The sequence below is a fragment of the Gasterosteus aculeatus genome, chromosome 11 (assembly GCF_964276395.1).
Source record: "Gasterosteus aculeatus chromosome 11, fGasAcu3.hap1.1, whole genome shotgun sequence".
Classification (NCBI taxonomy): Eukaryota; Metazoa; Chordata; class Actinopteri; order Perciformes; family Gasterosteidae; genus Gasterosteus; species Gasterosteus aculeatus.
Window position 1 is genome coordinate 9,954,789 of NC_135699.1, and position 13,173 is coordinate 9,967,961.

The 13,173-nt window shown below is 41.6% G+C and overlaps 2 protein-coding genes and 1 non-coding gene across 3 annotated transcripts; 2 read left to right on the plus strand and 1 right to left on the minus strand.

Annotated features, from left to right (window-relative positions):
- The first annotated feature begins 7,745 nt into the window (after positions 1 to 7,745).
- trnae-cuc (transfer RNA glutamic acid (anticodon CUC)) lies at positions 7,746 to 7,817 on the plus strand. The gene has a single exon. It is a non-coding gene; the product is annotated as a tRNA-Glu (tRNA).
- Positions 7,818 to 8,335: 518 nt separating this feature from the next.
- Positions 8,336 to 11,483, minus strand: mrpl12 (mitochondrial ribosomal protein L12). The gene is made up of 5 exons (XM_040191269.2): positions 11,058 to 11,483; positions 9,842 to 10,040; positions 9,696 to 9,758; positions 9,382 to 9,519; positions 8,336 to 8,913 (listed from the first exon to the last, which is right to left on the minus strand). The coding sequence occupies exons 1-5, from the start codon at positions 11,420 to 11,422 to the stop codon at positions 8,797 to 8,799; spliced, it is 882 nt and encodes a 293-aa protein (XP_040047203.2). The 5' UTR covers positions 11,423 to 11,483; the 3' UTR covers positions 8,336 to 8,796.
- A 95-nt stretch (positions 11,484 to 11,578) lies between these two features.
- LOC120828002 (methyltransferase-like 26 B) lies at positions 11,579 to 13,159 on the plus strand. The gene is made up of 7 exons (XM_040191272.2): positions 11,579 to 11,845; positions 11,922 to 12,124; positions 12,261 to 12,423; positions 12,528 to 12,587; positions 12,688 to 12,755; positions 12,829 to 12,907; positions 12,983 to 13,159. Exons 2-7 carry the CDS (start codon positions 11,925 to 11,927, stop codon positions 13,028 to 13,030), a joined length of 618 nt encoding a protein of 205 aa, XP_040047206.2. The 5' UTR covers positions 11,579 to 11,845; positions 11,922 to 11,924; the 3' UTR covers positions 13,031 to 13,159.
- Positions 13,160 to 13,173: the final 14 nt, after the last annotated feature.

Consider the following 13,173-nt stretch of genomic DNA (forward strand, 5'->3'; position numbering starts at 1 on the left):
AATCTTCTTCTGGTTTTTATGCTCCAATAAAACTGACATGATGTTGCTGAAAATTGAATACAAGAGAAAAACAGAGAACCTTTCTCATTCATAAGATTACTTAAAATGGCAAGTATGTTTTGAGTAAAAAACATACAAAGGTTATGAATGAGGCTCATCGAATATACCAAAATGCATTAACAACAAATGTGTTCCAAAGAAATGTGATTAATGACTTGAATGTAGCAAAGGAAAGTCATTAATTCACCCTACACATAACCTTTTTCAATTATTTATATAAACCGTAGTTTGTGATTGCAAAATACATTTAGCATCTTTGTTTGTTTGTACGGTTTGAGACATAATAAAGAATATTATTTGGACTGAATGTTTTTTGTTCTCATCTTATATTGAATATGTGTTTGGAGCCCTGCAAACATCACATGTTACGGTCAAATTCTGCAGTGCTCAGCCTCGTGGGAGATGAACTCACTCGAGCTTTCAAATGAACATGTCCTGTTTGTTAGAGCCCACTGTCTTCAAACTGTATGAGATGTTATAAAGCAGCGCACTGCTCTACGGTGGTTATCTATTTGTCAGTATCACTGTAACACGCTGCATGAATGATGTTCAAGGCCCTGATTGATGAACTCCGTGGTCCATTCTTATTTGTTAAAGAAGCAAAAATCGGGATTTCCTTATATTATATTATATCCGTGAACCGTGCAGCCGATAAAACAAAAGTCATAACACACGCGTTAAGCAAATGAAGATTAGGAGAATAATGAAACTGCGGAGCCTTTTGCATTTCAGTTTGACGTTCTCAAAGATGCAAGTGCTTCTCATTGAAACTTTAAATGAATTAAGCTTTTCAAATTAAAACTTGACAAAACAAAAATATGCTGCACTGGCAGTAGAGATAACTGCTGCGTGGTGGGGAGCAAACACACATTAAAAAAAACGCTAGTACTTTGAAGATGTTGCCGTTTGTAGTAAATTGGCTCTAATTAGTGAAGCGGCGGTTAATCCGGAGGTCTGTCCTTTCATCACTGACACACTCAAACTGACAGTAATCACATTAAGAGGAAAAACTGGAAATGAAGGCTCAAAACGCAGCACACTGAGAGCCAATAAGAATGACGAACAGCCACCAGGAGACGGGAGCACAGACACACAGGTCCCACTGGAAGGAGGGGGACGACGGGGGACGACGGGGGACGATTGCACCAGCGACCAGCAGGCGATCCCACAGCCGGGAAAGCAAAGGAAGGAAGTGAGGTTTACTGCCAAAAAAGAGGTAGAGAGCCATTGAAATTAAACAGGAAACACTTAACAAGTACGTATAAGATTTAAAAAATGGATACTAACCGAAGACAAATAACCCATAACTAAAAGTAAAAGTGCTGATTAGTCGTATCATATATTGTGTGTTATTGGACTACAATTATTGATGGAATAATGTGTAAGCGTCACTCTTTGCAGCTGGTAAAGGGCTGTTTTATGTGATGTTGCAAATCTTAATTTCCAACAACACTCACAACAACAGCCTGAGGAGAAACCTCCACTGCAGATGTGCATGAGTGAACATTGCTGGTTATCACAAACGTTCATGTCGATAAAAGGGTCTTTCAAACAAAAAGAATGGATTACATCATTACAATTAAGGTTAGTTTCCTTTTTTTATTTCCCCTTTTCCCTCTCGGTTGATGTGGCCTTGCCTTTATTACATTACAGCCAAAGGTAACGGGGTTCAGTGTCAAGGACTGGCTGTCTATATCGGGATGAAAGGCAATAGGATTACCTTGTTCCGCTAATAGCTTATGTACCTCCACTAATGTTATAAAACCTTGTGATAAAAAGCAAACTCTTCAATTCAGTCATCCGATTAGATTGGTAAAGAAATAGGCTGGAAGTGAAGCAAACGCTAAATTGCACTGTCAGGGAAAATGGACCATGGATATTTAGATGTGTAACACAACGTGTCTCCGATATCTGCTGTGCTAAATGAATATCCTTCTCTTCTATGATCATTTCAGTTTCCACAGAGATCACGACCTGCTGGCTTTGAAAAAGTCTCATTACCATTAACAGTCGCAGCAGCAGCCTCTTGTTTTGGTCTTTGCCTGTAATTTTGTTGTCAGGCTGAAAGAGCTCATTAGCCTCACGATTAGAATTAACACAATTGAGCACATTTTGTTTGTGGTTTGGACTGATTCCAGGTTTAAAGACCATCTTCTTTACACTGTGCTCGGATTTGTTTGACACTGATGTGTCGGACAGAGAAAACAGTATTTAAGGATTTTTTTTTTTAATCTTTTATATTTTCCACCAAATGGTGAAGTCATGCGGATGCTCATTCCCATTTGGCTTTATATCGTGTGAGGATCACGGCTCTGCCTCGCTGCAAATGGCTAAAGGCTGGAGAGAAGGGAGGCACGTAGACTCAGACCAACCGTTGGATCCCAAGAGAAAAGCTTGGCTCTCACTCTCCATCCCACAAACTTTTCTATAATGGGAAACCATCACTCTCAACTCTGTTATTGTTCCAAACCAGGGAGATCAACACTCCTACCTCCCAGTAAGAAACGGGCAAGAAAATACCTCGGAAAGACTAATATCACTGTTGTCAAGTTAAGATCTGGTTATTTTCTCTATAATTACACACAAGTACAGGTGGTGCCATGAATAGGTCCTGCACAAATAGAGAGACTGCAGACATGGACATTCAAAAGGAAAACTAAGACATTGGGGAGGCGAGGTGGAGAAACTGGTCCAGTCCTGTTCTCCAGTGACGGTTACTGTTGCTATGTCCGTCAAAGTTTCCATTACCTCGCCACACGACTGCACCAAATATGCAGTTCACACTTGAGCAACTTCAATTAAGGCAACATGAAAATCAGCGGGATGATTGTTGTCCCACTCACAGACACATGTGAAAATGAACTGCAATGAGATTCGTCTTTATTGCATTCAATTCAGTTTATTGCATTCAAAGCTGAGGGGGGAACTAACGCTGCTTTTACATGCTCATTCATTTTTTAACATGATATATGACCCGCAGAGGTTTAAACAGGGGTGCAAAATACTGTTTGCAAGACATTCATTTAGCATGTTCTCCTTTAAAAACATTTCTGCTGACCTCTAAATCTTTCAACTAAACATGGACTTTTAAATGCAAAATAAATGTTGAGGTTGACATTTTTGTTATTGTTCCAATCACATAATATCGGGATTTGCCACATGTATATTGAAAGTAAATAACCAATATACTGATTTAATTAACAAAGGTTTTTCTCTTGTAATCCTGCAAGACACATAACACGTGTTGGTGTTGACTTTCCTTTAAGAGGGATTAAGTGTCTCAGTGTTTATCGTTGTATCAGTGGAACAGAAACTTTGTTAATGCTCCAGATGCAACACCATGGCATTGAACACCGGTAATTTTTCAATTTCTATTTGTTGTGTGCACTGTGTTTAGTCTTTAGTATTTGCGGCTAAATGTTTTCAGGGGATTTTCAAGGAGCTAAAAGGAAGGAAAACAACACATACATCTTATCTGGTTAATAAATCAAGTTTGCTTGCGTTTTTATTTACCCACAACATCTGGAATAACATTCATTACAGTCGGAAATGCCAAACTCAGTCAGTTAGTCTTTTGTCCCCTTGTTTTTCCAGAAACAAGTAATAAGAGATGTTAAAAAAAAGAGTTTAAAACTAGAAAATGCATTTTCTGCTGAAAATGCGTTGAAATGCAAAATGAAATGATTTTTTTTATTTTAAAAAATAGCTGAAAATACAGAAAGTTGAAGGGAATTTCAATACATTTGCTGAAATTACAGATATTAGAAAAGCTGAAATTAATTTGAAATTGCTAAAAATACAGAAATCAATATTAAAACATTGTTGGTAATACAGGCATAATAAAAGCTGAAATTATTTGAAAGAACTGCTGAAAATACAGAAATGGGAGAAATTTTAAATTGTCTGTTGTAATATTAGTAGTAGTTTTAGTTATAGTTGTAATTGTGGTATTAGTAGTACTAGCAGTAGAAGTAGTAATAGTAGGTTAAGTATCAATAGCAGTAGAAACAGCTGGAATACAAATATTAGTCATAGTATTTGTAGTAACATTAGTAGTAATTGTAGTATACACTACTACAATACGAGTAGTACTTTTCCCTAGTCGTGTCAGTTGCAGAGTCACTACTAGAAGTAGTATTTTAGTACTACTACTAGGTGTAATTTTAATAGCAATATAAATACTAGTAGTAGTGATAGTAATAGTATAATTTGTAGTAGTACTAGTTGTAGTTGTAAAAATAGTAGTTGTTGAAGTATTAGTAGCAGTTGAAATACCAGTAGTATTAGGTCTGCATGAGTCAGTGCCACAAAGACAATCAAAGACAGCCTAGATAGCTATCAAAAGACATGAGAGATTTTCACTGGCTGTTTTAGCACTGTTTTTGGTACTGTTATTGCTTGTGCATTGCTAGCTAGCGCCATGTTAGCGCTATGCTAGCTATCGCCACGTTGTTCCCAGGCCTGTGTCTGTCAGACTACGTAGGGGGGGAGAGTGAGTGCTGGCAACGAGGCTGTGTAGTCGTCATGGAGACGGCGCAGCTGCTGTTTTCGCGGGCTGATCACAGACCGCGCAGAGTAAACGGATTTTACCAAGAAACCACACCTCAAACAAGTGTCCTCTAGCACAAAATTATAACATCTATCTAAAAAATAAGAAGTTTGTGAGAGACCCACTACTCTACTGAACGCAGGGAGGTGTTTTTATGTACTGCCTGTGGCAGTTTACAAAACGTGTACCTGCTGGATTTTTTGAGAAATATGTCGGCAGATTTGTATTGGAGCCTATGGGGCTTTCGGCAGAGGTTGTGTCATTCTCCAACACTCCTGAAGCCAAAACTAAAGAACTCTGGGATTCCATAGCCACATTAATCCAATCAGCACAACCATCACTTTCACCTAAAATGAAGTCTCAAAAGTGTATACTTTGGCTGGCAGGATCGAAGTTCCGTATTTTTTTAACCAGATTCTGACGCAGATCTACACTCTAGTTCTCCAGTTGTCACTCTAACAAATGCAGTACACACTCATGTAAAACTCAGAAACGGAACGAAGAACTAGTGAAACATACTCAGTGATTATGAAAAAAGTAGAATAGATATCAACAAGCAGTTTTTTTTATAAAATAGTTGAGACTTGTGTCAACATTTGAAAGTTTAAATGGTGTATGTAGCTGAAGGATTGGCGAAGCTGAAAAATCTGAAATTTGAAGAAGTTTAAGAGGATTTGAAATCAAACTCCATTTGAAAACCATGTTAAAATATTAATGATTATTGATTTATATAAATTCAAGCATAAGAGGTAGAAAGTTGAAAAGTCATAGCCCCCCCTCTCCTGAATGAGCTGAACAACTCAACCGTTCAAATAATATTTGAACGGTTTGAATAGCTGAAAGTGGGAAGGAGTTGAAAGGTTGCACCGAAGAAATAAAAGAAGTTGAATAAAGAACAGAAGAACAATACATGGAATGCTTAATGCATTCCAACATGTTACGGCCCTTTTGTAGATTCCAGGACAGTAAAACAACAATCAAAGACAGGCGACAGAGTCAGGGTAAAAGGTGTCTTTCTAGTTTTTATTCTTACACAAAAAGATGGCTCCCAACAGGAGGGAGGGAGATGGTGGAAGATGGGACCTACAGGTTGTGCCAAACAAATTAAATGAATATAACAAAACGAGGCCTAGCTCACCGCTGGCTCTTCATCCAAAACAAGTCAAACAAAATACCTTACCTGCTTCTCTAAAAAAGGACTGAAGGAAAACGTTACACAGGAGGCAACAACCACTACACCTGGTGTGTCTATACAAAGGTATACCTACGTGCAAGAATGTACAGGGTACCCCAACTTACTAAGGTCCTCAACCTCCACCTTACCAAACTCCAGTTTTGCTAGCAGCCAGCTAAAGCTCATGTACAGGAAGACTGGCCACCACCCGCAGAACACCCCCCCCTTTCACTTCTCAGGAGTCTTCCTTTATGGACTGCCACCGGGACTGCTGATCGCTTTCCACCTGTGTTTGGAGTTGGCCAATCAGTGTAATCACTGGGGGAGAGAAACAAATGAGCAGGAGGGAGAATGACAAGAACGCATGCAGACAGTCCCCGTCTGGCATGTAACACCCCCACCCATATAAGCTCAGAAAAAAAAACAAAAAAAAAAACCTGTACATTTTTGCACGTAGGTATACCTTTGTATAGACACACCAGGTGTAGTGGTTGTTGCCTCCTGTGTAACGTTTTCCTTCAGTCCTTTTTTAGAGAAGCAGGTAAGGTATTTTGTTTGACTTGTTTTGGATGAAGAGCCAGTGGTGAGCTAGGCCTCGTTTTGTTATATTCATTTCATTTGTTTGGCACAACCTGTAGGTCCCATCTTCCACCATCTCCCTCCCTCCTGTTGGGAGCCATCTTTTTGTGTAAGAATAAAAACTAGAAAGACACCTTTTACCCTGACTCTGTCGCCTGTCTTTGATTGTTGTTTTACTGTCCTGGAATCTACAAAAGGGGCCGTAACACAAGTGGGGGGTGCATACAGAAGAGGCTTTGACTGACTGCATCAGGTTGTGCATCCTGAAGAGAAATACAAAATGTAGACTAAACTAAATCTCTCGAGTCATTTTATATGCAAACAGTTATGCAGTTATATAATGCTTATTACGATTAATCGTTTAATCAAAAAGAACAACAAAATGATTATTAACTTTTGCCTCTCCTTCCCTACATACCACTAACTACTCTAACATATCTATGTAGTTGTGTGTCCTCCTTGGAGACACTTAAATATTACAGTTTACAACATGAGCCCGGTATCTATGCTTGTGTGTGTGTGTGTGTGGGAGGAGGGATAGTGGTCTCTGTGTAATACATGAGCGATAGAGTGCCTGATAAAGTGGAAACTACCAAAATGAGCCTACGTCTGCATGCGAATTCGCTACAAAGAGGACGAAAAAGGAAGGACGAATACTCTGCAGTAAATACTAAATACTATGGTAATAGTTAATAGCTAATAGATAATTAGATAAATAGGATCTGATTTGAATCGATTCTTACAAAACGATTCTTAATTTTACTGCTCAACGGAAGAAGAGTAAAGCTGTCACAACCTTTCCTCCAACACATCGCATCGGTGTAGACAGAGTAAACCGGGGAGAATATCACGTGTCTCTCAGAGGTGAAATTGATGGAGTGTGCGGGGACATTCTCTGGAAATAAGACCTTGCACAATATAAAAGAAGCCTTCAGCCCACACACTGCAAGGCTCACTACTTTTTTCTTAGAATGTAAGACTCAAAAATCTGTGTATCCACGTGAACATCGTTTCACAAAATGCTGCTGATTGTCCACACAAAAGAAAAGTTTTATTGTGCTAAAGTATTGTACATACTGAACCAGACAATTTAGGTAAGTATTTATGAGAGGGGCAGCTAAGCATGTCCAGCGTAACAGTGCTCAGACCGACAGAGGTTTTGCAACGAAACAAATCTATATTGTAGAAGTGTTTTATTTCTATTAACTATGGGGCGCAGTTTGTAAAATGTCGCACGTTCTAAAAATCCTGCTGTTTTGCTACATTCAACATTATCATGTGAAAAAACATTTAGAGAAAAATTCATGCAAATTCATGTAATAACTTTTCCAATGTCTGGCAGTAACAAACTTGTCTTGTGTTAGAACAGAATTTTCTCAACTGTCCCTGGTGGTCTAGTGGTTAGGATTCGGCGCTCTCACCGCCGCGGCCCGGGTTCGATTCCCGGTCAGGGAACGTTGTTTTGTAACCTTGAAAGTTCGAGTACAAAATATTTGTGTAGCAGGAGTTCGAAAAAAGTTCTTAAGAGTCGATACGAAGATGATTTTCATCAGTCAACACATTTGAACTAAATCACTCAAAACTACGTTTTAATTAATACTATCTTAAACCTGTGTAAAGTAACTACTAAAACCTGTTTTCTCCTCCTTACAGGTAGCAACAGATTTGTATTAATGTACATCTTTTTTTTTTTCTTTAACTAAACCGTATATTGAATCTCTGGTTTAAACGGTCAGAGATATTAAAAGGAGATCGTATGACCTCTAGAGGTAAAAAACAAACAAAAAATGTCAGAATGCAATGGTGTAGTAAATTATTCAATTTTAACCTAGTCACAATTAACTTGTTTGTATTCCATATGTTCAAGGCAACAGAACATACATTAATGTTAGTTTCATTCATCTTAACTAATAATTAGCTCTTTTACACAATGTCTACCATAAAATCACACAAGAACATGTACGGTGTAAATATTTATGGATATTTCAACTTTAATCACATTATTAACAAAAGTAATAAGGACTTAGCCCAGCCATCCTGAACTAGATAGTGTGTTCCTCAACATAGGGAACCATTTCCCTACAGCGTAAACCTTTCTGTGAAAAGTTAAACATACACACACAAATTGACCAACAAAGTTACTCGTTACTCGCCAGTACTTCTGTCGCTTGTTTGCTTCCCAAGTATCACGACGACACTTGAGCAGACAGATCGAAAGGCAAACAGCAGTGCGGCAAAGTTCAGTCTGAGATGTACTGCCTCATCTGACGCTGTTAAGAGACATTATTAATGTCAGAAGGCATTTCTTTATTTCCCAGGATGTTCCTCTTTGTCATGTAAAAAAAAAAGGAAAGAAAAAGAAAGCAATAGTAGAATGACGGATGAAGTGCATGAGATGAGCAGCGAACCGGTGGAGAACAGGCGGGCCGAGCATCTATTCCAACACGACGGTGCCGCCTGCTGCCTCCAGGGCTGCTTTCAGTTTCTCTGCGTCTTCTTTGGGTACGTTGGCTCGGATTTCCTGTGGAAGTGCCTCCACTAGTTTCTTAGCCTGGTTCAGGAAAGGGATCAAAAGAAGATTGAGTGTTCGGTTGCCCAAATCGGTGAGAATAGCAACACGGTCTCCTAAACGAGCGTGCAGCATGTTGCACGAAACCAAATTGTGTACTTTTTTTGTGTAACCTTGATGTCAAACACGTGTTAAATGTATTTGTGGATTTATCTCTTGTGAGTATTCAGTGATGTTCCCATTCATGTTTATTGGCACGTTAGCGCCATCTGCTGCCAATCAGCCGACAGTATTTCTTAGCTACATGGGGTACTTCGAATACAGGTTTATTGTGTAAAAAAAATTGTGCCGATCGTATCTTTTTTTATTTTGTTGTGTTTATCCGCCACACCTTGCAGACCGGTCCGCGAAATATTGTCTAACATGAAACCGGTCCTTTAGGCAGAAAAGCTCAGGTGTAACTGCTTTAGATGATTAATATCCGGCCCAGGTGGTGATGATGAGACGTACCTGCACCAGATTGAGGCCTTGGATGCAGTTCTTCACTTCCTTTATAAGTTTGACTTTTTCAGCTGCTTTCAATTCTGTCAATTTTACTGTGAAGTGAGTTTGCTGCTTCTTGACCGGCTCCGCCTCCTCTTCAACGGCCTAGTTCACAAAAATAAAATGGACATTAAATCGAAATTGAGAGAAAAGATTCCTAAAACATGCAGTAATAAAACATGAATATTCAATGTCAGAAAGACGTTTGTGTTACTTAGAATATTGGTTGTGCGTGGTGCTGTAGCAGTGTTCCAGTTACATCGTATACTTTCTGTACTTACGGCCGCGGGTGGAGCCGACGCAGCCATCGGCATCATTCCAACATCCTGAATGTTCAGAGTTTTCTGTTGCAGAAAAAAAAGGTCGCCTGTCAAAATGAGCCGCAGCGGTCTGACGGGGGTTTAGATCTAGTAACTTTTCCACAAACCTTGAGGAGCTCGTTCAGGTCCGACACCTCCAATAGCGTGAGGTTGGCGATGTCACCGACGAGCTGTTGAATTTTGGCGGAGTACTGTTTGGGTGCTCCGTCGAGAGCAGGGGTGGCGAAGGCATCCGAGTGAACGGTCGGGCTGGTCCCCAAAAGCCGCAGGGCACACAAGGCCGGCGTTTGATGCTGAAGCTGTTGCCTGGAAACCGAGAAGATTGATTAACAGATGCTCAGGAGGTCAAGAAGTGCATCTGTCATCAGAAGATGTGCATATAGTGCCGACTTCCAACCCAGGACGTGCATTCCAAGATCTACTCAAAGGACGCATGCCCAAATTAACACTGACCAGTTGTTCCCAGTGAAGCTCAGACTACTGGATCAGAATGCAGCCACATTTGTCTACGTGTGATGCTGACACATTGTGTGACGGGTGCACATTACGAATACCGGAGACCCCTCGTAGCAAACTTGGGTTTCACATGAGTGCACTTATCCGAGACCAGTTCAAAAAGACACTTCATAGATGAATTAAAATATTTACGGGGGTCAAATAGGTAATTACTCAACCAGCAGTACACTAAGCATGGATAAATCCCGTAACTCTTTATTGGGCGGGTCGGGGGTCACACCAGGATGAGAATCAAAGCTGTGCTGGCCTGACATCAGGAGCTCCTGTCAGAGGATCTACAGTGGAAGTCGGTTGGATTCTTAACAGATAGTTAGTCTCTGTAGATGGCTGGTACTCCGAGATGCATCTTTGCAGTTTAGTTCCACAGTTAAAACTCAGAGTTCCCAGTTCCACCAGTGTGACCTTGGTGGTGTTCACTGACCCTCGGTGGACCATCTCAAAAAGAAGCACGTTTAAATCGTGTTGCCACTAAACTGCTGGAGAGGACGTGGTGTTTTCAAGCGACTGAACGCAGAATATTATGTCACTGTGCCGCAATTAGACTGCACGGGTTCGGCTAATGTTCTCGGAGGCTAATGCTAACGTTAGCTAACGTTACTTCACACCACGTTAACGTTACACGACTGCGGGCCAAAAAACCAGCCCGGTATCGGCAACAGGCTGCGGTTTCACATCGCAAATGTATACGACAGCAGTCGTCGGCTGCCCGCCCTTGGAGACCCAAGCCGTCGGATCGCAACGCACCTCAGCACCGTTGCCTCCATTAACATTAACGTTACGTGACCGACCGCGGCGGACCGCACGTACCGGTGAGAAGTGGCCGCGAGCCGCAGCGCGGTCCTCAGGCAGCGTCCGGTGCAGAACATGCTAACGTCAGGTGGAGCCGTCCTCCCCCCCCGCCGGTGTCTCTTTGTAAATTTAAAAACGAGCCGAGTGTGTCTCAGCCGGGTGCCGTTTAACTCCCTCCGCCTCACAAGCACATGGCGTCCGCTCAGTCCTCTCTGAAGCTGACCTACCCACAATGCATTGCCCGAACTGGTGTAAAATCTACGGCAACCCACAGGGAACGTGGGAAAAGCATAGGCGAAAGTAATACAACTATGAGTATCATTGATATTTACGCAGATTGTATGACTTTTAAAATAGTTTAACGTATCAATACGTGAGTCCATAGACAATACTACTAACTAATGGCAACAGCACCTGCATTGATACAGTATAATGAATTACAACAGTATGCGATGTAACACTCATCTTCGCTGCAACCACCAGATGGCAGCAAACACCCACGATTCTAAACATACTCGGCCACGATGTGATACACCACCATGCAATGTGATCCCACACAATATGACGACGTTTATCGTGTTGACTGGCTTTAACATCCAGAGAGAGTTATTGATCTCGGCCCTATATGTGCGTTTGTTAGTCATACGTGGGCTGCGCACGCCAGTGCTGAACACTGGGGAGGAGCACAGAGGGAATCCTCTTAAGCAGGTAATCTCTGCACCCACCTGCTGTTAGTCATCCACCACCTCCAGCCTCCACCAATATGTCATTTACCAACTAGCTTCCGCCAACCAGTACAAGTTAAGGTAAGAGGGATCCTCAGATATAGAACATGAATGCATAGGCTGGCATAGAAGATGAGAGGGTGCTTCTCTCCTTCAGACCATGCTGCTGTCTCCACGGGCCGAGAGGAACTGGGAGGATCTGTGTTTAGTGCTTGAGGAGGTGCTGGAGGACCAGTCCCCCAGGCAGCTGTTTGCCTTGGAGCTGGGCTCTGGAACTGGGCAGCATGTAATCCGCTTTGCACAGAAGATGCCGTTTGTTACCTGGCAGCCGTCAGACATCAAAGAAGAGTCTTTGAAGAGGTTTGTGTCTCACAGAAACGAGGCTCTCAATAGTCACGTCGGCGATATGTAGACGTAAAACAGACGTAATTTATATATTCCTATATATTCGTATTGGTTTAAACACGGATGAATAAGTGTGCGTACTCACTTACAGTATTATGGAGTACATTGCGGCGACCCACGTAAAGAATGTGCTGCAGCCTGTGCACCTGGATGCCAGCGCAGCGTGGGAGCAGTGGGCCGCCCTTTCCCGCAACTCCTGTGACGTTATTATTGCCATCAATTTACTGCAATACAACTCATTTAAAACAGCACAGGTAGGCCTGCTCATCTGTGCAAATCACATCACCCATGAAGAAATTAACACAGACCACATATGTGCCTTTCACAAACATTTCCTTTAAAAGTTATTTCCTCATAGGGTGTTTTCACTGGAGCCGGTCAGCTCCTCAGACAAAACGGCCTTCTAATAACATACGCGGTTGGTACCAGCAGTTTCCCCCAAAATAAAATGATGTCATCATGTGAGAGTGAAGTGCAGAAAGCTGACATCTTTCCACATTTTTACAAAAACGTTGCAGGTGTATGCCATCAATGGCACCATCACACCCAGTTGTAATGAACATCTGGACGCGGAGCTTCGGCAGATGTGAGTGGCCGTTTGTTTCCTCGAATGCAACAATACGTGGCAGACATTTGACAGGTTTAGTGCTTCCACTCAGGAATCCGGAGTGGGGTCTCCCGGACGTGGACGTGCTGAGGCAGCTGGCCTATGGGAACGGCCTGCGCATGGAAAGGATGGTGAGTCACGCGCCTCGAGCCTCCCTGCAGACGACTTTGTGATGGCTTTCACGACTGCGTCGTTTTCATTTACAGATCGAGATGGAAGAATACTACAAATGCCTCATCTTCAGAAAACTTTGAACAAATCGTTTTTGTAGAGGTCACCTATGTGCAGTAAGTCAAATGTAGAAGTCAGTACACTTGTTCAAATCACTCAATGTCATGTTATGCCCTTTGTCCCTCTTATTAAAACATAAATGAATGAATGAATGTTGTTACACCAC